Source organism: Phocoena sinus, chromosome 20, assembly GCF_008692025.1.
Source record: "Phocoena sinus isolate mPhoSin1 chromosome 20, mPhoSin1.pri, whole genome shotgun sequence".
Classification (NCBI taxonomy): domain Eukaryota; kingdom Metazoa; phylum Chordata; class Mammalia; order Artiodactyla; family Phocoenidae; genus Phocoena; species Phocoena sinus.
The window spans coordinates 41396548-41420527 of record NC_045782.1 but is presented as its reverse complement, the minus strand read 5'-3'; the positions used below and the strand labels follow the sequence as shown (position 1 = coordinate 41420527).

The following is a 23980-nucleotide window of genomic DNA, read 5'->3' as shown; positions in this document are numbered from 1 at the left end:
GCGGCCCAAGGTTGGCGAGGCCCACGCTCCGCCACCCGGACGGCCGCGTGGCATGCTGGGAATTGTAGTTCGATGCAGGTCTAGGGTTTGGGGCGTGGGCTCCAAAATCCGAGGTTTGACCTCATCCCGCCCTTGCTAGTGTCTGGGCCGCAGGTGAGCCGTTATTGGCTGCCGTTAAGGACTGTTACCATTCCCGGGTAAGTAAGAGGCCTTGAAGCCCGCGGCAGTGCCCCACTGGGAGCCCAAATGCATAGGGCCTTCTTGAAGAGCCCTTACTGCAAGAAGCCAGGTTGGCTCCTGGCCGCGTTTCCTCGCTCGGGACTCTGGGCAGCCCCTGGTCGTTGGTAGCTCGAGGCCTCTTGAGAGGCGGTGAATTGTGATATGCGGAACAGTGATCCTCAGCAAGGACATCTGACTGCTCTGTCAGGCCTTGCTGCTTAATTGGCCGGAAGATACTGAAGCTCTTCCACACCCACAGTCCCTTTCATTTTCCGCAGCAACCCTTCACAACTAATCTTAATGAGCACTTACATGCCAGGCTCTGTGGTAAGGCTTTTAGTACATCTCATTTAATCCTGTCAACAAGCCTAGAATGTGGGCACTGTTCCCGTAATTCACAGACAAGAAATGGGGCCCAGATTGCACAATCACTTAGCTAATAAGTGGCAAAATCAGTGTACAAATATGGATCTGTCTTAGGCCCTCTGAATTTTTCACCACCACAAAAGTCCCATTGTCTGATATATCTACCCAAGGAAATCAGTTATTAGAAGGTAATTTTGACATCTTAAGCTATTTTTACCCTTGACTGAGTGGTCCACTCCCATGGGTCTCACTCCTGTGACTGAATAATCGCACCTGATTCTTGAAGCAAAGCCCAAAGACAAGGGTCGCATTTCTAGAGATTTCCCATTCAGGTTGGGTTATGGTGGGTGGTGAGGGAAGGACAAATTCTTATCATCAGAGAGCTCCAATGGCCAAAAAGGGAAATAATCTTTGCCTTTGGGAAACTCTCAACGTGGGAAGAGGAATAGAGTAGGAAGAAATAGTTCCCATCTGACTCAGGGAAACAAAACAAATAAAACAGCTAAATATAGTTAACTTTTGGTTTTTATATTAGTGGCAAGAGCAGAAGTAAATGTGATCCACAGCAGCAGATAGCCCCCAATCATTTATATTTAACTTTGGGGGGCAAAGACACCCACTCAGGCTGAGAGCTGTTACCCACACTCATCTCTCCAGGGCCAAGACTGCTGCGATGACCTTATATGCAGTGAAGGCAAAGGGAGGAGGTCAGAGATAATAATAAAGCCTTACATGTGTCAGATGGATTTAAATTTTCTAAGTGTTTCACCTATTATAGCTCATGTGACTTTGTGAAGGAGACTTGAAGAAAATCGTGCTTGCAAAAAAAAAAAAAATCACAGTGATACCTAGTTGCAGACCTTGGGTCAGAACCCACTTCTGTTATTCTAATTCCCAGCCCTATATTTTCTTTTCCCACAGATTCGTAGAGGTTAAACAAAGGCTAATGAAACATGACTGATGAAGAGTGATTGTAGAGGATGATGGTGCTGGTGTCTGTGGCCCCTGCCATTCTTGCAATTCGAAGCTTAAGTAAGACACTCTGCATTGTATTTCACTGCAAACTGAGCAGTTTTTGCTCAGTGGAGAGCCTGTCTGGGAGGTAGGCAGGCAATGTGACTGTTGTGACCAAAAGGGCTCTAGAGTGCAGACTCAGTAGTTTCGGCGCACGGGCTTAGGTGCTCCGCGGCATGTGGGATCTTCCTGGACCAGGTCTCGAACCCATCCCCTGCATTGGCAGGTGGATTCTTAACCACTGCGCCACCAGGGAAGCCCCAGCAGGGCTGGTTTTATTCCTGTTTTACAGTCAGAAAACAAGAAGTGCAATGATTTGTCCAAAGTTTCACTGCTACTTAGGATGAGTTTGGACTTGAATCTGGTGTTTTAACATAAAGTCTGGTGTAGTAACTAAATTGCCTTCCTCCTTTGCCTTTCCCAGGGGGGAAACATATGGTGAGACATATGGTGAGACATATGTCTGGAGAGGTGATCAGGGGCCAGGTTACAGAAGGCCTTAAGTTTCAGGCTTATCTTCAGAGTTTGGACTTTATCTCCCAGCTGGGAAAGTTTTCTTAAGCTGTTTAATAAAGGATAAATATTAATGATATTTGTGAGGGATGGTATAAATTTAATTGCATATTAATATTTATTTAAAATAAACATATGGAAAGTAAGTTTAATTTTAAGAAGCGAGTCAAAGACCCAGGAGTCAAAGGAGTCATCTCTATTGGACTCAGAAGGTTGTTCACCAAACACAACTTGATGCAACTCTGTAGTCCAGCCACCACGCTAGATGCTAAGGACACAGGGGTGACTGAGATGCAGGTCATTGTCAGGATGAAGTGAGATTGTGTAAGCAGCCAGAGCCAGCTCAAAGTTTATTATTGCCATCCCGAATAACAGAGGATATGTGTTTGAGCCAAAAAAGCCCTTGATGGCAACACCTCAAAACTGCGAAGGTGGGGGCTTCCCTGGTGGCACAGTGGTTGAGAGTCCGCCTGCCGATGCAGGGGGCGTGGGTTCGTGCCCCAGTCCGGGAAGATCCCACATGCCGCGGAGCAGCTAGGCCCATGAGCCATGGCTGCTGAGCCTGCGCGTCTGGAGCCTGTGCTCCGCAACGGGAGAGGCCACAACAGTGAGAGACCCGCATACCGCCAAAAACAAAACAAAACAAACAAAAAAAACTGCCAAGGTGGAGCTTCAGTTCAGAGGAGGTTCTTGGGTTGAAGCCCCTGCAGCAGCCCTTCAGCCTTTCTTCCCGGATCATCCCAGAGCAGAGAGGCATCTGCTGTTGGCCGATTGGACCACAAGGATGCCTGCTTAGAAAACAGAGCCCCCACTTGTACATCAGTAGCTCACAATACTGTAAGGCAGAATCCGGGAAAAGCAGGATCATCTTGCAGGGGTTTCCTAACAGTGTACCCCAGGAAGAGCTTTATACCTTGGGGGAGCGGCAGGCATCTTCCTATTTCTATCACTGCCGTGGCCAGCCATGGTTACTGATGGGAGTCTGAGTACCCCTCTGATGTGTCAGGAGTAGGGAAAAGGTGGAGAACCACAAATCGAGGTTATCTGAAAGTTGTTTGGTCCAGGAAGGGAACTAGGCCATTAGATCTGGCGCTATGGAATAGGAATTAGAAATGTTTTAGTATGACCCTATGGATTAGAATTAGGAGAGATATTACCTAAGGAAAAACTTTCTAACTGCCAGGACTGGACTTCAAAGATAGCATGAAGGTGTCTCGAAAGACAGTGAGTTTGCTGACTCTGGACATGTGCAAGTAGAGGTAGCAGAGATGATCTAGACAGGTGTTTGGACCAAATGGTCCCTTTGATCATGAGATGCAATCCTATATATTGGTGATGTCAGCCAGTGCTGTTGATATCAAGGAGAAAGGTTTCAGGGACTGGAGGGATCAGAGAAAGATGTTGGATTACTTCATCCTTCAGTGTATTGGATCCCTACTATGATGGGCACTGTTCTAGGCACTGAGGATACTAGTGGTGAAGATAGACAAGATTCCTACCTTAAAGGAAGCGGAAAGCAGAAGTACAGTTAAGGGAGAGGGAAAGGAGGTAGAGTAGGAGTTAATTAAGGACCACCTACTATATGTGACGCACCATTAGATGCTTTTATGTATTTCCAGTTCTTTCAACAAGCAGCACAGTAGCGATTATTTGTACTTTGATTGAGGAGAGAGAGTGAGAGGTAAAGTGACTTACTAGGCTTGTATGGACATAATGAGCTCTGCGGCCAACGTACATTTTAAGAGAGGGCAAACGGATTAACCTTTAAATGTCAGTTTCCTTTTGTGTAAAATGGGGATGACGGTATCTACCTCAAGGACTGTGAGGATTCAATGAGATAATTAATGCCTACAGAGTGCTCTTAAGACCTGGCAGGTGCAATGTGCTTAGAGGCTGCACAGCTAGTGATGGCCAGTCCTGAATTCGAAGCTAGGACTCTCCGGATTTTCTCCCCCAGCTTGGAAAGGCTTTGGCTCGGAGAGAGGAGTAACTCTGCGGTCCCCAGCGGCCCAGCGCTCTAGGGCTTCGCGTTTTCCCGATTCTCCTCTCCCCTGGTCCCGCCCCGCCTCCCCGGTCCCGCCCCGCCTCCCCGGTCCCGCCCCGCCTCCCCGGTCCCGCCCCGCCTCCCCGGTCCCGCCCCCTTCCGCTGGCCGGACGTCCGGTCCGCGGTGCGCGCGCACCTGAGGCCTCGACTGCCCTCCGGGAGCCGCCCAGTGAACGCCTGTGGGACTGGGCGAAACGCGGCTTCCGAGGCCGGGTCAGAGGCCCCGGGTACGTAGAGCGCCGCACGGGCAAGTGGGAGCTGCCGGGCCAGGGGAGGGGCGGGCCGGGCGGCGGCTCCCGGGGTTGCATTTGCTCTCTTGGACGCTCAGGGCACCCCGGAGAGCTGGATCCACCCCGGGGGTATTGTGTCCCGGTGCCGGGATCCTGGGCGCACAGTCATGCTGCGTGGTGTAGCGTAGAGTACGCGCTTTTTCTTTCAAGCCTTGGTTACAGTTTTATTGAGCACATACTATTTTACCTCCATGGCTCATTGCCTTGACAGCAACCCTACTAAGTAAGGTGATGTTTTCCCTGTTTACAGCTGTGGAAACCGAGAAAGGTTTATAGCTAGAAGGCGGTGGAAATTGAATTCAAACTCTGGTTCAGTCCAAAGCTACTGCACTTCAGACCTTTGTGGTCAGATATAAGTTTGATTTTGAATCCAGCGCTGCCATTTATAGTTGTGTGATCTTGGGTACCTTTCCGACTCTGCTCATATGAAAAATTGGAGGCATGGAGTTCCCACTTATGCATTGATGAAGAGGGCAGCCTGACCCCCTGCTTTTCTCCGCCTCCCAGCTTCCCAAACGGAGGCTTTGGCGCCTCTGGAGCTGAGTTTGTTTACGAAGTTTTCAAAGATGTTTCTCTCCCAGTTACGCGGAAATTGTCCACCCGAATGAAACTTTGACGTTAAGTCCTAGTTTTAAAGTTGAGGAAATGGAAGCCTTTGCAAATGGTTTCTTTGGGGGCCAGCTGTGCAGATTTTGCCTAAATGAATCAGATGAATTTGGCAGGGTGCAGACAGGCCTGGGACACGATGAAATGCTAGAGATCTGGCTGATGATAGAAAGTGGACAGGCCAGTTGGGGCGGTTCTTCCTTCGAGCCCTAAATTCCCACCAGATCCTCTTCTGTCTTTCGAGCAAGGTCTGAATATGTGCTCCTGGTAGTCTGGTTAAAGGGTTCAGAACCTCACTTAGTACCTGTGCCTTTAGGGCTGAAGGCAGGCCAGCAGTAGCAGTGAGCTTAGCTTTGTTTTGAAAACTACCCACTCTCCCATTTTTAGATTGCAAAAATTTTCTCTGAAAGTTGCAAAGGGTATGATTTTTGGTTAATTGTAAATATTGACATTTAAAAAATAAAACTGTTACATTAGGCACTTAAATCTGCAGTGGAATCTAAATACCATAGTGATTTGATTTCCCTCATCCTTTGAAAAGAATACATGAACCAGTTTTTTTTAATATATAGGGGTTTTTTAAATATATAAATTTACTTATTTATTTATTTACTTACTTTTGGCTGCGTTGGCTCTTCGTTGCTGCGCGGGGGGCTTTCTCTAGTTGTGGCGAGCGGGGGCTACTCTTCATTGCAGTGCGCGGGCTTCACATCGTGGTGCGCGCACTTCAGTAGTTGTGGCTCATGGGCTCTAGAGCTCAGCCTCAGTAGTTGTGGCGCTTGGGCTCAGTAGTTGTGGCGCACGAGCTTGCTCCGCGGCATGTGGGATCTTCCCGGACCAGGGACCAGGGCTTGAACCCGTGTCCTCTGCATGGGCAGGCAGATTCTTTTTTTTTTTTTTAATTAATTTATTTATTTATTTTTGGCTGTGTTAGGTCTTTGTTGCTGTGCGCGGGCTTTCTCTAGTTGTGAGCCGGGGCTACTCTTCGTTGCAGTGTGTGGGCTTCTCATTGTCATGGCTTCTCTTGTTGCGGAGCATGGGCTCTAGGTGCGCAGGCTTCAGTAGTTGTGGCACGTGGGCTCAGTAGTTGTGGCTCGCAGGCTTCCGTAGTTGTGGCTTGCAGACTCTAGAGAGCAGGCTCAGTAGTTGTGGCACACGGGGCTTAGTTGCTCCGCGGCATGTGGGATCTTCCTGGGCCAGGGCTTGAAACTGTGTCCCTTGCATTGTCAGGCAGATTCTTAACCACTGCGCCACCAGGGAATTCCACCAGTTTTTTTTTTTTTTTTTTTTTTTAATATTTATTTATTTATTTATTTGGCTGCACCGGGTCTTAGTTGGGGCATGCAAGATCTTTAGTTGCAGCATGTGGGATCTAGTTCCCTGACCAGGGATCGAACCCGGGCCCCCTGCATTGGGAGCCCGGAGTCTTAGCCACTGGACCACCAGGGAAGTCCCCCACCAGTTTTTATTTAACGGTTGAAATTTTACATTGTTCCTTTTTCCTCCTTGAACTCGTATTTCCACTATATTTCCTCCACAGAATTTTTTTCTAGTAAAATCGATTTTATGCTCGAAGTCTTTGGTTTGTTGTCCTACTTCTCTGCAACAAAAATACGTACAAAAATTAAAACACTTTTGAAAATTGTATTGTCATGATATTAAACATTTTCTTTTGGATTGAGTTCAAAAATTGTAAAGTACCCAATTGACCACAACAACTAGTTTTGATCATTGTTAAACATAAGTTTTATTTAAAATGCTTCTCTTAATAAGCCAAATGGAACTTTTTAAAAAATTCATATACGTATCCATGTATATTTGTTAGAAAGAGCAGAGCTTTTTTTCCTCTCATGCCCGTAAGCATTGAAAAAGTTGGTTCTTGTAAATAAATACAGAGGAGTTGAAGACATTTCGTTGTGGCAGTAATACTCAACTCTGAACATCTTTTGAGTTATGGGCCAAAAAATCACCGTGATGTCAATTACTAATGACTTGTCAGCTGACAGTTCTTTTAGGTTCTCCTTTAACTTTACTGAAGGCAAAGGTTTAGAAAGCACCGGACTCAGCAGGAGAATTTGTTACGTGGTCCCTATAAACACATTCTTGGCATGAATACTTATATTTTGAATTACCCCTTTGGGGTGCCAGGGGTATTTTGCACCGTGGAACAATGCACCTTAGTAAAATTTGGCATGGGTGGGTAGTTACACCTTTCTGGGAACCTGGGAAAAGATAGCCTGCAGCATGTTCCAAGTCTGATCTGTTCTCATAGGGAGACACTTGGCAAACTGAGTTGAAATTTATTCCTCTTAAACCATGTTTTTGTGTCCCTTGGAAAATCTTCGTGCCTCCTCCAGTACGAAGACCACTTGGAACTACGGTGGGCAAATACCTAACTTCTTTTACCTTCCATTTCCTCACCTTTAGAATGGGAATAAGTAAGAACTGACTTCTCTGGGTCATTGTGCTGATCAGATGGGATCCACGACGTCCAGGCACACAGGGAGCAGCTCAGACGGTGGATGGCAGCTCTTACACTCCAGTCCCTGCCTGCTGGGACACTCAGCTTCCTAGGCACTCCTTGCCTCGGTTTCCTCATTTGTGAGCCCAAGATATCTCAGCCCAGCAATGTGGGGGTGGGAAGTGATGTGGAAGAGGTTTTGTGATTGTCACAGTACGTTTTCTGGAACAGATATGTTCTTATTTTAAAATAGTTAATGTTGAGTTCCTGCTTACCCATGAGCTGGACATTTTGCTGTGTGCTTTATGCTTTATGTACAGTATTCAGCCGATATTGTTTGAGGCCCTGCTGCTCATCGGGCCCTGTTTTAAGCACCTTGAATTCAATAGTGCTCAGATTCTAGGGAGAGAGGAAGATTACAATAAATAATCACATAGACATAATATTTGAGGGGTGATAAGCGCAGTGAAGAAAAGTGAAACACGAGGGAAACGGTGCTATTTTACATATTCAGGGCAGTTTCTGGTAGGGTGACAGCTGAGCGGAGAAGGGGGTGAGCCGTGCGACCCTTGGGGGAAAGGACCTTGTGTGTGGAGGGAACAGCATGTCCACAGGCCCGAGGTGGGAGTGCTCAGCACGGTCAAGGAGCAGCAAGCCAGTCAGGGTGGCTGGAGGGTCTCATTCGAGGCGGGGAGTGGTGGGTGCCTGGAGAGAATGGAGCTGTGTCTGTCAGGAGACCCCTACGGGACTCTAAGGACTGGGCTTGAAGTGAGACGGGGACCTTGGAGGGTTCTGGCAGAGGGATGACACTATCCGACCACACTAGCTGCTGTTATGACGAACAGACTGTCGGGGAGCAAAGGTGGCAGCAGGTCACTCGGAGGCTGCTGCAGTAATCCAGGAGCAAGACGGTGGGCGGGGTTGGCGGGGCTGTGGGGGGGGGGGCGGCGGGAGTGTCTGTCTAGGTGGTGAAGCTGGAAGGTAGAGCTGGCAGGGGGCGCGGGTGAGTTGGATGAAGATTGTGAGAGAGGAGCCAGGAGGGTGCCAAGGGTTTTGGCCTGAGCAGCTGAAAGGACGGAGGTGCCCTTCAGGGAAAGGGAGTAGACAGCAGTCACCGACGTGTCACACGTTGAGTTGGGGAAGATGAGGTGATGGGGGCATATGGTACCTCATTCAGTCCTGACGAAACCCCCGTGAGTAGTCATTATTAATCCCGTTTTATATGCAAGGAAATAGAAGCCCACAGCTCTGAAGTAAATTGCCCTAGGCCACATGGCTGCGTTCACAGCCCCTGAGATTTGGCATTCCCCGTGATCCTTTTTTCTGCATCAACGCCAGTGTTGTAGTCCAGTCCAAACGACCTCCCTGTCCACCCATGAAAGCTCCCTGGAGTGATGGTGTGTGCCTGGAGAGGGCTCTAGAAGAAAGACCTGCTCCCTCCCTCCCTCCCTCCCTCCCTTCCTTCCCTTGGTGTTGGTGAGGGCCAAGGGAGAGGGAGGCCGACCGCCAGCACCTGCTCTGGGGCCTCCCTCCAGGTCATTGGCAGCCTGGAGAAGGAGGCGGTGACTTAATAGGCCCAGCAGACGAAGAGAAGAGAACTTGGACCCAGGTTTGAACAGCAGCCTCTCACCAATAATGAAAGATCAGGAGCCAGGAAACTGTAGGTAAAAATAGCACTTATCGGTTAATTGGAAAACAATATGTTTTTGCAACCACTGCTTCCACAAGAAAATCATTGGGCCCCAGGGCAGGGAACAACTCGTTTTCATGAATGATTATACTGATCATTGGAGCAATGTGGATACATCCCCTTTGGAAAGTAATTCAGAGGAGAAGCGTGTGGCTGGTCAGACGTGCCCAGGGTGAAATCCTGAGAGGCTGCAGAAGGAGGAGGAAAGAGGCTGGAAGTTAATGAGGGAGCGGGCCCTGGCTGGGCAGGCCGGTGTGGGGCTGTTGATTGGGAGATGCAAAACAAGAGAACTCGCCTCCAACCCAAGTCCTGAGCTCTCCCGAGGGAGGAAAGAAAGTGTGTCCATTCACATATCAGTTCCTTATTCTTTTTTGTAAAAAAAAAACCCACATTATTTATTTATTTATTTTTGGCTGCATCGGGTCTTAGTTGCAGCACGCAGGCTTCTCTCTAGTTGTGGCGTGCCGTGTGGGATCTTAGTTCCCTGACCAGGGATCGAACCCACATCCCCTGCACTGGAAAGCAGATTCTTAATCACTGGAGCACCAGAGAAGTCCCTCAGTTCCTTATTCTGCTTGAACCCATTGGATGTTTTGTTTGTTTGCACTTTTCTCCTGGAGGGATTTACTGGCAGTGAGCAGCATGTTCTTATGGAAAGAGGAGCAGGCTGGGAGCCTCCCCTTTGCCACTGAGGGAAGAATGTGACCCCCAAGTATTTCCCATTCCCTTTCCTGCTTCTGGAGTCATTCAGTCATTCATTCTACGCATAGTTATCAAACACTCTGTCAGAACAAGAAGGGAACATTGGTTGAGGGTTCCTTGTGTGCTAAGTACTGTTCTAAGTGCTTTGCATGTATTAACACATTTACTCTTCATGGCAACCCAGAGTAGGTGTCCTTAGCTCCATTTTACAGGTGAAGAAACTAAGTCAAAGAAAGCTTAAATAACGTGACCAATATCACTCACCTGGTGAGCGACTGACAGTCACTAGACACCGGGCTAGATGCTAGAGACAAAAGGGTCCAAACTGGACACAGCTTGTGACCTTGTGGAGCTTATTTTATCTAACACGTGGTCACACAAAAGTACAAAGCACAGTGGGCACAAGGGAAGGAGAGGAAATGAAGTGGTGAGAGATGTCAGAGGCCTGATTTGGGTTTGGGGGGTGGACGCGGCTGCACCGAGAGGTGACCTGCTTCCTCGCTGCTTTCAGGTCCTCACTCAGAATGACTGCTCTGGTCCCTCGTTTAAAACAATGACCCCCGTCACTCTAGATGCCCTCCCCCACTCAGCACCGCCACACATATCGTGAGCTTTTTGATGATTTTTGAGCCAGATCAAGAAGAGGATATCAAAGGTGGTCACTTTTCTGGTAGGTGCCTGCAGAGGAGCTACGGGACAGGTCTGCGTGGATCTGGGTGCCTGACTTTGAGGCAGCTGGGAACCTAAACCTTCGTTACCTCCTTGCCGAGCCTTAAGGGGACAGTGGGCTCTCGGTCAGTGCGGCTCTTGGGCAGACCCATCCCCCACCCTCCCCAGGCCCAGGGTGAGTACCACGTGATCGCTCTCGCTCACCTGTCAGTGCTCTGTTATTGGTTGGTTCCATTTGTTACTGTCTGTCTCTCAGAATTTTCCTGTGGGGCAAGACCTGTTTTCCTTTGGTTGCTGCAAAGCCCAGAGGAACTCGTTCAGCGGTTCATGAAGGAGTGAGCTATGGAGGGGCTTGTCAAATGGGAACAGCTGTTATTTGTCCAGCCCCTTTAAGCCAGGGGCCCACAGCTTCCCTGGGCATATGCTCCTCCATCCCCTTGGCCTTCCTGGCAGAGGCCAAGCAGCTGTTAGTCTGTTTCTACAGATGGTCATCCAAGGCCCCAAGAAGGGAAGATCTTCACTGGGTTACCCAAGGAGGCTGGGGCAGAATTGAGCCTGGAATTTATCTCTGTGCCCTGGTGGTTGTCCATAAGATCCGGCCCCCTGTTCTGCAGAGGGAAAACACCAGTGTGATCATCAAGAAATAATTTTTCTTTGGCCCCAAATTGATTTGCCTACAGACGGATGCGCCATCCTTATTTGGTCTTAATCTAAATGTAAATTAAGTTTCCATTCCTGGGGTACATTAAGGCAGGGGTCTAGACTTGGAGTTAGGAGCCCTGAATTCCATCCAGGCTCTGCTTTTAGTTGTGGTCCTGGGCAAGTCCCTTCTTCTCTGGTCCTCAGTCTTTACGATCGTAAACAAAGAGTCCATCCCAAGCCCTGTTGCACAGCAGAACTGCCTGGGTACCTCCACCCCACAACACCAAGATCTGACTCCGTAGTTCTCGAGGCGGATCCTGGTCCTGTGTACAGGAAGGAGGTGAGGTCTGTTCGGCCACATGGTCTTACAGGCCCCCTTACCCAACTCAGCAAACCTGGGTGACCAGGTGACAGTGGCTTGCTTTCATCGATGAGGGGTCAGGGCCTTGTGGAGAACCAGCCCTTGCCCCTTCCCTCAGCTGCGGCCTGTTCTCAAGATGGGTCTTCCGCAGAAGAGGACCCAGTGCTTTAGGGATAATAGGACAGAGTTTGGATTTAAAACGCTGGTGCTGAATATCCCATTTCAAAGCTTCACCAAAAATAAATAAATAAGGAATTCCCTGGTGGTCCAGTGGATAAGACTCCACGATCTCACTGCTGAGGGCCTAGGTTCAATCCCTGGTCAGGGAACTAAGATCCCACAAGTTGTATGGCCCAGCCAAAAAAAATTTTTTTTAATTAAAAAAATTTTAAAAAGCTTCAGCTGAGTGGATGAATTTTTTTTTTTCCCCCGCAAGTGAACCCTATCCTTAATTCCTCTTTTGTAAGCTGGAGGGAGACCTACCTGGGGGCAACTCCAGTCTCAGAGAGACTGTAGAGAAATGCCTTGTAAACGGTTTAATAATTTAGTTAGATCTCTCCATGTAGCTGATGATTCTGGTGGATATTTTCCTCTCTCCTCCCTGGCTTCCCTGGGTGAGAATGAGCGCGGGCGGATTTAAACATCTAGGTTGGTCCCCTGCTGCCCCACGCCACCCACCCACTCAGCCCACACCCGAGCGGCTGCCTCCCCCTGTCGTTTAGTGTGTCCTCAGCGGAAGCAGACTCATTTCAGTATAAGCTCAAGCAAAATGTAATTAGGACAGGTTTCAGGGTCCTGGACATCCTTCCTTTGATGCTGAAGGAAGGATGGGAGAGACCTGGCCTTTGATTTAATTTCTCCCAGTTTGGGAACAGAGTCCAGGACATGGTAACCATGTTTACTGAAAATGCAACACGGCTTAAAATCTACTGTGAGATCGTCTGAGGCTGCAGGAATGGGGACCTGACTTCGTGAAAGTTTTTTTTTCTTTCCGTGCCTTGCAGTATGACTGACTCACAGCATCCGTCCTGCACCAGCACCCTCACGTCCTTTCCAGGGCATTTACCACGTCAGTGGCAGTGCACCAAGGGCTGTAGATGTGTTTTCTCAGTCAGTCTGCACAACAGCCTTAGGAGGCAGGTTCTGTCATCTGCATTTTACCCCCATTTTATGGATGAAAAAAACTGAGGTTGAGAGAGGCAAGTGACTTGCCCCGGTTGCACAGCATGCAAGTGGAGCAACTGGATTTGAAGGGTCTGTGCGCCTAGCCTCTGTGCTGTATTGCAACTGCTCAGTCAGAGCCGCAGATCACCACGCCAGGCTGAAGGCTACCTCCCCACCAAGCCTGTTTTCCTTCCCTCGTTCCTTCTTGGCACGATCCACACTTCTCTAAACCTCAGGCTTAGTGGCCACTCAGCCACTGCCTCTCACTGAGCTCCCCACCTGGGCTGCTTCTTAGATGAGAAGGAGGGATTATTCCTCTCAGTGTACACCAGTCTCCAGGCCTCCCGGTGCCGGTGCTAGGGTGTGGCAGGCAGGCCATTTCCTCCCCGTGAGCCTCAGTGTCCCAGACTAGAAAGCAGAGGCTGGGGCCATCTGGAGAGCGCCTTGGGTTCACCCCAGAGGGACAGGTGTCCCTTTCCTATGGGAGCTTGCCTGCAGTGGGGGACAGCAGCCTCCAGAAAGCTCTCTTTGCTTAATAGCACCCGACCTTCTCTGCCTGCTCGGCATTTTGATCGCTAAATTTATACAGTGTTAGTCTGCCTTCTTCGTGAGTGTCCTTAAAAGAACACCGGAGGCCTCTCCTGAAAGAGTTTTCTGTCTCGGGTGGACCCTGAGCCTCCCGAGCTCAGGCCTTGGCTCTGCCTGGCCAGCTGTGTCTCCCTCCCCCGCCTTTGCCTTGCTGTCCCCCAGCCATTGGCTCCACACTGACCAGGCCTGCTCTGTACCACAGGCAGGTCCTTCGGCGTTCCTGTACGGGACCATCTCAACTGGGGAGCTTGGCCTCCGGTGACCTCCCTCTTTCCTGGGAAGATGTTCCTGGTGGGCCTGACAGGGGGCATTGCCTCAGGCAAGAGCTCAGTGATCCAGGTGTTCCAGCAGCTGGGTTGTGCGGTGATTGACGTGGATGTCATTGCCCGGCATGGTGAGTTGGGGGGGCGGGTTGTACACAGCAGATGCCCTGGACTCCCTTCCTTCCGTGAGGCCTCACCTTTTTATAAGGCCCTTCAAGCCCTCAGAGGAGGGGGGGGCCTTCCCATCAGCCCCCTACTGCCCCACCCCCACTCTTCCCTCCAGCTCCCCTCACCCCATGACCAACACCAGGGATTCTGTGCACTCTGCTCTCCTCCCTGCTTTCCCTCCCCTCATCTTGTTTTTGCTGCAACTGAAAGAACCCCTGGGTTCCGCCATCATTTTGCCTCTGGTCACTCAGAGTCCCCTGGCTGGGCTGGAGGCTCCAGCGAGTGACCCAGGCTCCTCTTCATGCCACAGTCGTCCAGCCAGGGTACCCCGCCCACCGGCGTATCGTGGAGGCCTTCGGCACTGAGGTCTTGCTGGAGAATGGTGACATCGATCGAAAGGTCCTGGGGGACCTAATCTTTAACCAGCCCGACCGGCGGCACCTTCTCAACTCCATCACCCACCCCGAGATCTGCAAGGAAATGATGAAGGAGACCTTCAAGTTCTTCCTCCGGGGTAAGACCCCGGGACCTGGGACGGGGTGGGGCCCAGGCCCTTCTCCTCTGCAGAAAGGTTGGCGGGGGTGGGGGGGGAGCGGGGGGAGGAGCTGATTGTCATCCAGGCGGTTGAGTTCACTGCTCATTGGCATCCTCCGTGCAGCCCTGTACCAGCCCCAGAGAGAAGTGATGTCCCTCAACTCTTAAGGGGGCTGACAGTTTAATGAGAAGAGACACTTGAGGCTTTTGAGCCATGAACCCCAGGAAGCTGATTTTTCTAATAGGGTGGGAGTCATAGTAGCTGGCGAATAATGGAGTCATAAGCCCTGAGTTTAAGTCCTGGCCCTCACGGTTTCCGGCAGTGTGACTGTTGGGTGCACCCACCCCCTCCGTCTGTTTCCTCCTCTGCGTAGTGAGGCTAATAATGGCAACCTGGGCAAGTTCTTAGGGAGACTAAAAGTCTACACCGTGACTGTCACACCACAACAGTGTAAACCGCAGTCAGTCAGGTTTGGTGCTAGTTGAGCCGCCTGGGAAAGTAAGTTTGCAGAGTGTAAGGTGGGGAGGCTCCGGGATGGCCAGGGCCGGTGGGGGCGGGTTCTAAGTGGAGGATGATCCTTGGGGGCTGGGCCTCAGTGGAGAGAGCTAGCCTGGTGTGCTCAGGGACGGCCAAGTGATGCAGCAGGACTGAAGGAAGGGGAGAGTGTTTGAAAAGCAGGGGTCTGCGGCAGCCTTTCCCAAGCCGTACGCTACAGTCCAAGTGCGGTTCTTCAGGATGGCGTTGGGCAGGGGTGACCTGACCTTTACTGTCCAGGATGGGGTCAGTCCCCAGGAGAAGGGGGAGAGCTGAGAACAATGGTTTAGCATCAGGCGAGAGGCTGGCCCAGGGCCCCTACAGAGCGGCCTGTCAGCCGCTAGGCCATGGAGCCTCCAGCCCAGGCTCCGGGTTGAAGGCCTGGCTGATTGTCTCCCGTCAGTCACGAGGCTGAGACTTTGCTTCCTGGAGGGTATGGGGGAGGCTTCTTGCTTTTCTTCGGGCTTTTGCACTGTGATCATGGCCAAATTCTCCCATGCGTCAAGTTCTCATGTACAGAGTGGGGACCCTCTCCCGACTTCTGTCCCCTCTGGCCAGTACCTCCCTCCAGAAGGAAAGGGATGACTTGACGGACATCCTTGATGTTGACCCTCCCTTCCCCGCCCCCCAGCTCTGGCCAGGCAGGAGCTGGCTCCCAGCATCCTCCCTGCTGGACCAGCTTTTGCTCGCCATCTCAGTACCTTGCCGCAGGCCTCCTCCCTCCTCCCTCAAGGGCAGTCTCAGGACTCTTGCTACATTTGTCCTGCCTCTTGTATCTGTGCCAAGACCCCTCCCGTCACTGCCCACCCCCGCCAGGAACGAGGCCTTCTGCCTTTCATTCTTGCCCTTTCGCGTTTGCTCCCAGGCCAGGCGCGAGTACCTCTATCTGCAGGGCTTTGAGGCAGCAGTGGCTCTCCCCTTCTGAAATTAAGCATCGGATAATGTCACCCGCTCCAAAGTTCTCCCGCTGTGTCATCCACCCAACTTCCCCTCTCCCCAGCCACCACCACTTAAATAAAAGCCAGAAAGCTCTTTTCAGCTCGATAAGGTGAAAAATGGGGACGACAGCTGTGGCTTCCACAGTCCCAGTTTTCCCCTGATGAGTATAACAAATACAACTGTCAGAGTTGGTATAATCAAACGTCAGATAAGATCACCAGCTGTTGGGAGGTCTCCGCGTAGGCAGACGGATGTCTTAATAGAGGTCAGGGTGGTTTGCAGAGCTTATCAAGCAGGAGGGATGTGTGACAGCTGAATAGTCCTTTGCAGCAAAGCATAGAGCTGTCCGCGAGCTCCCGAGAGGGCCGAGGAGAAAGGACAGTGCAGGGAGAGGAAGGGACGGGAGTGGAGCAGAAAAGGGAGGTAAGAGGCCCAGTGAGGACCTGGTCTCGGCCCCTGTTCTGGGCTGGACGGGAGTTGGGGAGCCAGCACTGCCAGCCTCCTTCCTCCAGGGAGCTGTAGTAATAACAGCCAGCCATCATCTGTGGAGCAGTGAGTGAGGGGCTGCTGAGGGGTTTACAGGCATTTGCTCATGTAATCCTTACCATCTTCCTGTGAAGCGGGCCATCTGTTCACTCATTCACACAGGTGAGGTTTGGTAAGGGGCCCAAAGGGAGACAGTGGTGGCGACAAACCAAGGTGTGTCATCTGAGCCCATCTCATGACCCCCCCCACTTCTCACTGCTCCTGGATCCCTGCCAGCTCTTCCACACTTACACAGCGGTCACTTGCCTAAAGAGAACTAGGAGCCCCAGGTGTTCCTGGGCGAGTAGCCCAGGGACATGCCCGCGCACAGTGGGTGAGGGTGCACCCCCTTGGCCGGCCTTGGCTTGCAGTGGGAGGGCTAGTCGGCGCCTTTTACCCCACGGGAGTTACTTCTGTAGTATGAGTCATAACCACCCCCACCCCCCAGAGTCGTACCTGTAATCCCTGGCTGGAGGCGGCCTCTGACGCCGAGAAGCAGCCTCTTTCCCTCTGGGGCTGCTGCGGCCGCCACCCCATAGGAGTTTCTCGTGGAGAGTCGGCAGAGACCTGGCTCCTGGTGGAGAACCTATCTTTTTTTTTCTCTTTTTTTGAGGAAAAGTAGGGCAGAATAGGCCCACTTATTCCTGGAAACTCTCTCCAGTCTCCTACAGCTCTGGCTGTGTCACCTCCCTGTTCAGAAATAACAACTCTTTGGGTTGAAGATCAAGTTAACTCAACCCTTTGTGACTTGCCCCAACCACCTTGCCAGCTTCGCCTCACTCTGCTCGAGGCCTCCACTTCCGCCAGAGCTCTTCCGCTTCCTGGAACCCTCACCTCCACCTGCTCATTTTCAAGTATCAGAAGTCCTACCCGCTTTTCAAGGCCAGTACAGATGCCATCCCTTCTTCTTGGATCATCCACCCCAAAATGGCTTTCTGCAGCTTTGTGTTCTGAATGGCACTGGAACTGGCTAGCATTCAGGTTATGCCTCTCCTCGGAAGGTCTCCCCCGCTGCCGGGCAGCTCCTGATGGTAGGGGGCAGTGGCTTGGACTCTGTTCCCACACTGAGTACATAGTCCTGTGTGTGCTTTGCAGAATTGAATTTGTGGGTTTCCTGGCCTCCCCCCAGGATACCGCTACGTGATTCTGGATATCCCCCTGCTGTTTGAGACCAAGAAACTGCTCAAGTACATGAAGCACACGGTGGTGGTGTACTGGTGAGTGTGTGGCACGGCTGGGGTAAAGCGTGTACCTGCAAAATGGCCCCCTGCATTTTGCCCTTTCCCCACAGGGTGGCCAGGAGGCCCAGAGGTTTTGGGGAGCAGGGCCCAGAGCCTATAGAAAACTGACCTCTGTGCCCGACCCAGATGTGCCTGGGAGTAGATGTGGGAGAGTGATGGCCCCCAGGTCTCTCTAGTGCTTGGGAAGGGCTCCCCCTGCTGGCTATTGGAGGCACTTCAGCCCAGATGCCGGGCCCTGCCCTGGCGACCATGTTCTTATTCATTGGTTCCCTTTTCCCTCTGCAGCACTTCTCAACTTTCCAAACATTTATTACTTCCCTCAGTTTACCTCTCAACATAAGGTAGTCAGGACAGGAGTTGATATTTCTGAGTTATAGAAAACTCAAGGCAAGGAGTTACAGAATTTGTCCAGGGTCACCCATCGGCAAAATCTATGAACAGAAAGTTGCCGAGAAGGAGTTGTCAGAACCCAGCTAAGGAAGGAGCTTTGTTCATGTCCCCCGGGACATGAAGCGAACCAGAATCCAGGATTTGGCAAACAGAGGAGGATCAGGCTGTCAGAGAAAATGAGTCATAGTCCCCAGCGGAGTGAGAGTGCAAATGAGCTTCAGGGTGTCTCTGCCTTCCAGAAACTTCCTGGATGCCACCCATAAGTACAACAGACACAGAGGTGGACACTTGGCTCTGCAGGTACTTTGGGCACAGGGTTGCTCTCAAGAGACTAATGGTGGGGGAGTCTCCGAGCACACTGGAGGCGGGGCCTGGAGCGCTCAGTGCCCTAAGCACCACCCTGCCCTCTGCCCCAGCGCCCCGCTGTGGGTTGGCATTTAAAGGCAGCCTGAATCTGCTGAGCCTGGTGCAGGGACTCAGGCGTCCTCTTCGCCTCCCACACTGGCCCGTGTCTCGCCTTGTAATCCTGCAGCCTCTCTGGGTTCTTTGTTCTCTGTTTGTGAAGGACTATCAGCTGAGGCCAGGCCAGCTCCAGGAGGACAGAATCTCTTTGCCTTGGAATTTTAATACAATTGAAACTTGTACCAAGGGATTCAAAAAAGAAAGTCTTATTAGAGTGTAGGTGAGTAAACAAGACGGGGGCTGGTTGCGTCTGCAGTCACCAGGTGACTCCACGCTTTCCCTGCCACCTTCCTCATCCTATGCTTTCCTTTTGCTAAGAGCAGAGATAGCTGTGGCTCCTGGCACATAATTGGAGCTTTGTAGATTCTGCCTGCTCCCCAGGAGATCCTCCAGCCCCACTCACCAGCAGAGCAGCCTTTCCCAGGGTCTCGGGTGCCATACATGCCCCACTTTTACCACATGTGGTTGTATGGCTCTTGAGAGATGCCCAAGAGATGAATGAGTGATTATTTGCTTTTCATAAAGGGATCCACGCTTTACAAAATAAGGGACCCCCTCATGGACTCCTTTAATTGGCATTTGAAATAATATGGGCGTTTACCAAAGTGTGATTATACCAAAATGTGATTATTCACTTTTTCAAGGAGCTTGCCAATTGTGGGATAAATGTTTGGGCAAAAGTTCCCTTGCCACAAACAACGTCAGTCTTTTAACCATCTGGGACTATCCCTGAGCTCCAGGAAGGGCTGTCAGAGAGTTCTGCCTTCACATCCCAGGAGGCCCCCGGTCTCGGCCTCACCGTCTGAAGGGTATGCGCTCACTGGTGGCCCCAGGCCATCTCCATTCTCTCACCCAGACTTTCCCAGCCACACATCTGCAGTGTCCCTGACTAGGGTTGGCTATAGTCCTTGTTCTTAGCCAGGCAGGGATTGGCCCCATGACCTTGACAGTATGCTGTCCTCCTAACAAAGGAAATCAGAAGTCCTACCTACTTTCCAAGGCTAGTGCAAATGCCATCCTTCTACAGGGTCTTCCCTGATCAGTCAGCCAGAAATGACTTCCTGCCACGTTCAGTTCTGAATGGCGTTGGGATTGGCTAGTGTTCAGTTATGTCTGTCCTTGGAAAGTCTGTCTTCACATCCCAGGAGGCCCTTGGGTCTAGGCCACAAGTAGGAGGGGACTAAACTGTAGTCATCAAATCCTCCCATCTTATAACCGGGAAAATTCAGGCCTAGTGGCAAAGCAGAGAGACCCCAGATGGCAGAAAACAGCTGCTGCAGCCCTTTCCCGCCTTGTTCCTATTGAGGGCTTAGGCATTCACAGAGATGACCCCATTCCAGAGGACAGCTGAGCAGTTCCTGTGTAGCCAAAAGCAGGACAGGGAGTTTGCCGAGGAAGGACCCAGGCGGTAACATCAGAGCGCGCGTGAGGCATTCTTTGTATTTCCTGTGGCGTTGGGAGACTGGGCGTTGCCTGGCTTACTGTGCAGTGCTCAGTCCTGTCCCAAGGACCGAGGGGATCCAGTTCTCAAGTCCTTGCTCCTCTTGGGCTCTGTGCATCCCACTTCATCGGTGGCATCAAGCCCAGTGGCCACCGTCTCAGCACAGTCCTTTTGCTCTGAATGTGCAGGACTAGGTGTGGGGAGACAAGGAGAGGGCTCTTTGTGGTGGACCGGGAAGCTGTTTTTGATGCCGCAGGGCCAGGCCCCCAGGGGAACTGAAGGAAGTGTTTAGCTTGCAGGCACAGGTCTTTCAGTAAAGCTCATCCATTCAGGGATGCAGGATGTAGCTGATTCCAGGTGATCAAATCCTCCCATCTTAAAACTGGGGAGTCTCGGGCCTGGTGGCAAAGCGGAGAGACCCCAGGTGGCAGAAAACAGCAGCTGCCCCCTTTTCCCTCCACATTTATACTAAGGGGCTCAGGTAGCCCATAGTGCACTAGGGTGCTCACAAAGAGTGGGGTGTGGTGGGGGGAGCCCAGGAGCTTCCAGGGCTGTCCACCCCTGTCACGCACCGTTGGGAGGGAGGCCGGGACCTGTGATGTCTGAGCAGCCCTTCTGCCCGATCCCTAGTGACCGAGACACGCAGCTGGCCCGGCTGATGCAGCGGAACAGCCTGAACCGCGACGACGCAGAGGCCCGGATCAAGGCCCAGCTGCCCCTGAAGGACAAGGCCCGCATGGCCCGCCACGTTCTAGACAACTCGGGCGAGTGGAGCGTCACCAAACGCCAGGTGGTCCTCCTGCACGCCGAGCTGGAGCGCTCCCTGGAGTACCTGCCACTGCGGCTCGGGGTCCTCACGGGGCTGGCCGGCATCGCCAGTCTCCTCTACCTGCTTACCCACTACCTCCTGCCTTCCCCCTAGCGGGACCCTGCAAGGCAGGAATTCCTGGGTCTCCATCTCCTCAGAGGCTGAAACCAGGTAATGAATGCATCCGGTTTCCTCCCAAGCCCTCAGCACACACACTCTGGATCTGGGCTGGAGCCCTGCACTGGGCCGACCCTTCCTCGGAGCACATCTTGTCCAAGGCAGAGAAGCAGCCCTCTGTCAGCAGATGCTCCTTCCCACCTCCCCCAGCGCCCCTCCCTCTGGAACAGTGTCCATCACGGGCTGTGGAAGCAACAGTGGTAGACTCTTGTAACTTTCTTGTGGGCGGGGGTGAGGAGCACCTTCAGTGGCCGTCACCAGTGTTTAAAGCTGGGACGGTCCCTGGGCTTGAACCCTTTCCTAGCACGTGCCCCGTCACGGCCAAAACCCCCTGCGTTGGACCATGGGAAATCAGTTTAGACAAGGGCTGCCTTCAAGCAGGATTCCCCTGTAGACTGAAGCCCTTGGCCAGGAGGCAGTAACAGTTCCCTTGTCGTGATGCTGTAGTGGGGCAGAGGCCAGGCCTCTTCTGGGATGACCCACTGTCCCACCGTGGCATTTCCCTAGCATTCTCCACACCCTGCTCCCCGCCCCCTGCCACTCTACCTCCCTGAGCTCTTGCTAGGCTGCACGTGGTGCACCAGGCTGTTTCTGGCCTCTTTGCCTTCACCTTGCTGCTCCCCAATCTGGAAAACCTTTTTTTTTCCCCTACAACTGGCTACCTTCCAGCTCAGGCACCATCTGAAGCCCCAGGCTGGGTTAGGTGCTCTCGATACCCCCTGCCCCACATTTTACCTGAATCCACAGTATAATAATCTACCAAAAACTGGTTAGTCTCTCCTGCTAGACTGTAAGCCCTTTGAGGGCAGAACTGTGTCTTAATCATCTGTGTTCCTGGTGCAGAGCCTGACTCGCCATTGGTGCTGAATGAAGTGTGTTGATCTGAAATGCCCTGAGCTGCCATTGTTCCCCCAGCATCACCGACTGACCGAGGTTCCCAGACTTGGCTGGTACCATTGGGGTTAGACTTGGCCTCCTCCCACACTAAGACCTGTGCTCCTCACTTCCCTGGCCCAGAAGGTACATTTGCCTTCTGACTTCTTTTGGGGCCCCAGGAGGATTCCAGCCAGGTCCAGATGTACCTGTGTGGGAGGTGGGTGGAGGTGCTGGGGCAGCCTCACACCCACATACTCCATCTTCCTTCCCCAACCCAATTAGACCAACGTAGACATGAGCTTCCCCTTGCCAGAGCCGGCAGACCTGCTGATGTGTTGATCCTGCCGCCAGCAGCCTATTAAGACCAGAAATGAGTGTGACAAATGCGATTGCTCTGGTGGCCATACTCAGTGCCCCCTTTCCCAGAGCTGCCCATACTTCAGAGCAGCTCATTAACACTGCAAACCCGTGAGGGGCAAAGGGCTGGTAAGGTGGTGTCAGGCTGTGGGTTGAGGGCCAGGGCAGGATGAGGATGGCAGAGGGCAGCTGCTTCTCCGGTTTGAGACCTGGCAAGAGCGGGTAAGGGAGGAAAGGTACGGACTCCTCCCAGTGCCCTGTTACCCTAGTCACTGAGAAGATGGTGCTTCGTGAAGGTGTGGCATGCCGGACGCTGCTGGATGTATGACACCCGGAGGTAACATAGCACTGATTATTCTGATTCCAGGCCCAGAGGGATGATCTTATTCGTGTCGGAGCCAGGCTTCAGAACTCTGCCTGCTGTGTCCCTGGACCTGCCTGGAAGGGGCAGCAGACCTGGCACCGCTCTGGCCCACTGGGCTTTGTCTCCTACTTACGTGACCTCTTGACTTCATGATGCTTATGTCAGAGAACAGCGAAAGCCCTTTGCAAACTATAAAGTTCCAGAGTTATTTTCCTCCCTGACCTAATCTACTGAGTTGGATGCCAGAATGTCAGAGGATGGCCAGCCTGTTAAGGTGTGGAGAAAATGCCATTCCGTCCTCCCCTTGCCCAGGTCCTGCTACAGCTCCCACTCACCTCCTCTTGCCTCCCTCCCCACGGCCTCCCTTTCCCAGGCTTGGTGGCCCAAGACGGCCTTACAAGAATCCTACTTGCCCTGGGGCGTCGCTTCATGTCTAGGTCGCTCGGGAGCCCCTTGGATACAGCAGGAGCCAGGACCCCGGGAGCCCCGGCCCCGCGCCCGGGCGGGCGGTCTCCCCTCCGGCCGGCAGGTGGCAGCACCCACCCAGGTTGGGGTCGGGCCTCGGCGGCAGGTGCTCGCCGAGCGGTTACTAACTTCCTCCCGGTGGCGTTTCCGCCTCTCCTACGGTGCTGCGGCGGCGTCAGATCCCCCCACCAGCCGCGGAGGCGCGGGCGCTAGGCCCCGGCCCGGGCGCTAATTAACAAGCCGTGCGGCTCGCTGCGTCCTCTTTGCTGGCGCCGCGGGGCGGACGGATGTGTCCCCATTCCACACCGTGCGAGGGCGACCGGCATGCTCCCCAGGCCTCCCACCCTGCAACCGCGCTCTCGGGCCCTGCCCTCCGTTCACCCACTCTGGGCCTCACCGCCCCGGCGCGGAGCAGTAAAGACGCCAGCGAGGGCTGCAGGCGCACCGGCCTCCCGGCGGCGGGGGGGGGGGGGGGGATGAAGGGGACAGGCGGGCCCCTAAAACCATCCCCATCCCCAGGCCCAGGCTGGCCATAGGGTACTTAGCAGAGCCTTACAGATTCCAGAGCACATCTCGCAGCTATCTCCTTGAAGTCCCTCAACTCTGAGAAGGAGTGCAGGAGGCTCAGAGGTTGACCCACGGGGGCCCAAGTAACCAATAGGCATAATCCCACGCTCTGGACTCCCAGTACAATGCCCCTCCCACTACCTGCACTCTCCCCACTAATGACGCCTCGGGTCTTTAGCTAGGAGTTATTGTCAACTCTTCTTCAGATGTTCAGTCTCTCTCTGTCCTTGGGAGGGTGAAGGGAGGGGCAGGGGAAGGTTTGGGACACTCCATAATAGGCCACCATGGCTAGAAATTGGATGGGAGAGGGACAGCCAGGGCTGCTGTCACAAAGGCACTCCAGGTCGGGAGGAACCAGTCCCAGGAGCAGGAGAGGCAGTAGGGTGGCAGTGATGACCCGAGGCCTCGGGGCCACATGGGGTGGCCAGGGGAGACCCCAGAGATGGCAGATGAAAAGGAGCAAAGTGCAGGAGATGCTGAGGCTCTGTGGGCTGCTCTCCTGCTCCTTCCCCGGGAAGGGGAGATGTGGCTGGTGGCTC

General features: G+C 52.6%; 1 protein-coding gene across 11 annotated transcripts; it reads left to right on the top strand.

Annotated features, from left to right (window-relative positions):
- Window positions 1-7: 7 nt before the first annotated feature.
- On the top strand, window positions 8-22605 carry DCAKD (dephospho-CoA kinase domain containing). 11 transcript variants are annotated; one of them, XR_004347235.1, is made up of 8 exons: window positions 8-197; window positions 1507-1617; window positions 13532-13723; window positions 14071-14274; window positions 17423-17510; window positions 20458-20806; window positions 21656-21832; window positions 22413-22605. XR_004347235.1 is itself a non-coding variant. In XM_032615268.1 (8 exons), exons 5-8 carry the CDS (start codon window positions 13612-13614, stop codon window positions 20747-20749), a joined length of 696 nt encoding a protein of 231 aa, XP_032471159.1. In that variant the 5' UTR covers window positions 4258-4383; window positions 7480-7653; window positions 9049-9177; window positions 10580-10749; window positions 13532-13611; the 3' UTR covers window positions 20750-21697. The 11 variants fall into 11 exon arrangements, 10 of the variants coding, with proteins under 10 accessions (XP_032471157.1, XP_032471166.1, XP_032471159.1 ...); XM_032615268.1 differs by lacking the exons at window positions 8-197; window positions 1507-1617; window positions 22413-22605 and adding exons at window positions 4258-4383; window positions 7480-7653; window positions 9049-9177; window positions 10580-10749 and having other exon boundaries at window positions 20458-21697; XM_032615272.1 differs by lacking the exons at window positions 8-197; window positions 1507-1617; window positions 22413-22605 and adding exons at window positions 4306-4383; window positions 9049-9177; window positions 10580-10749 and having other exon boundaries at window positions 20458-21697.
- The last annotated feature ends 1375 nt before the right edge of the window (window positions 22606-23980 follow it).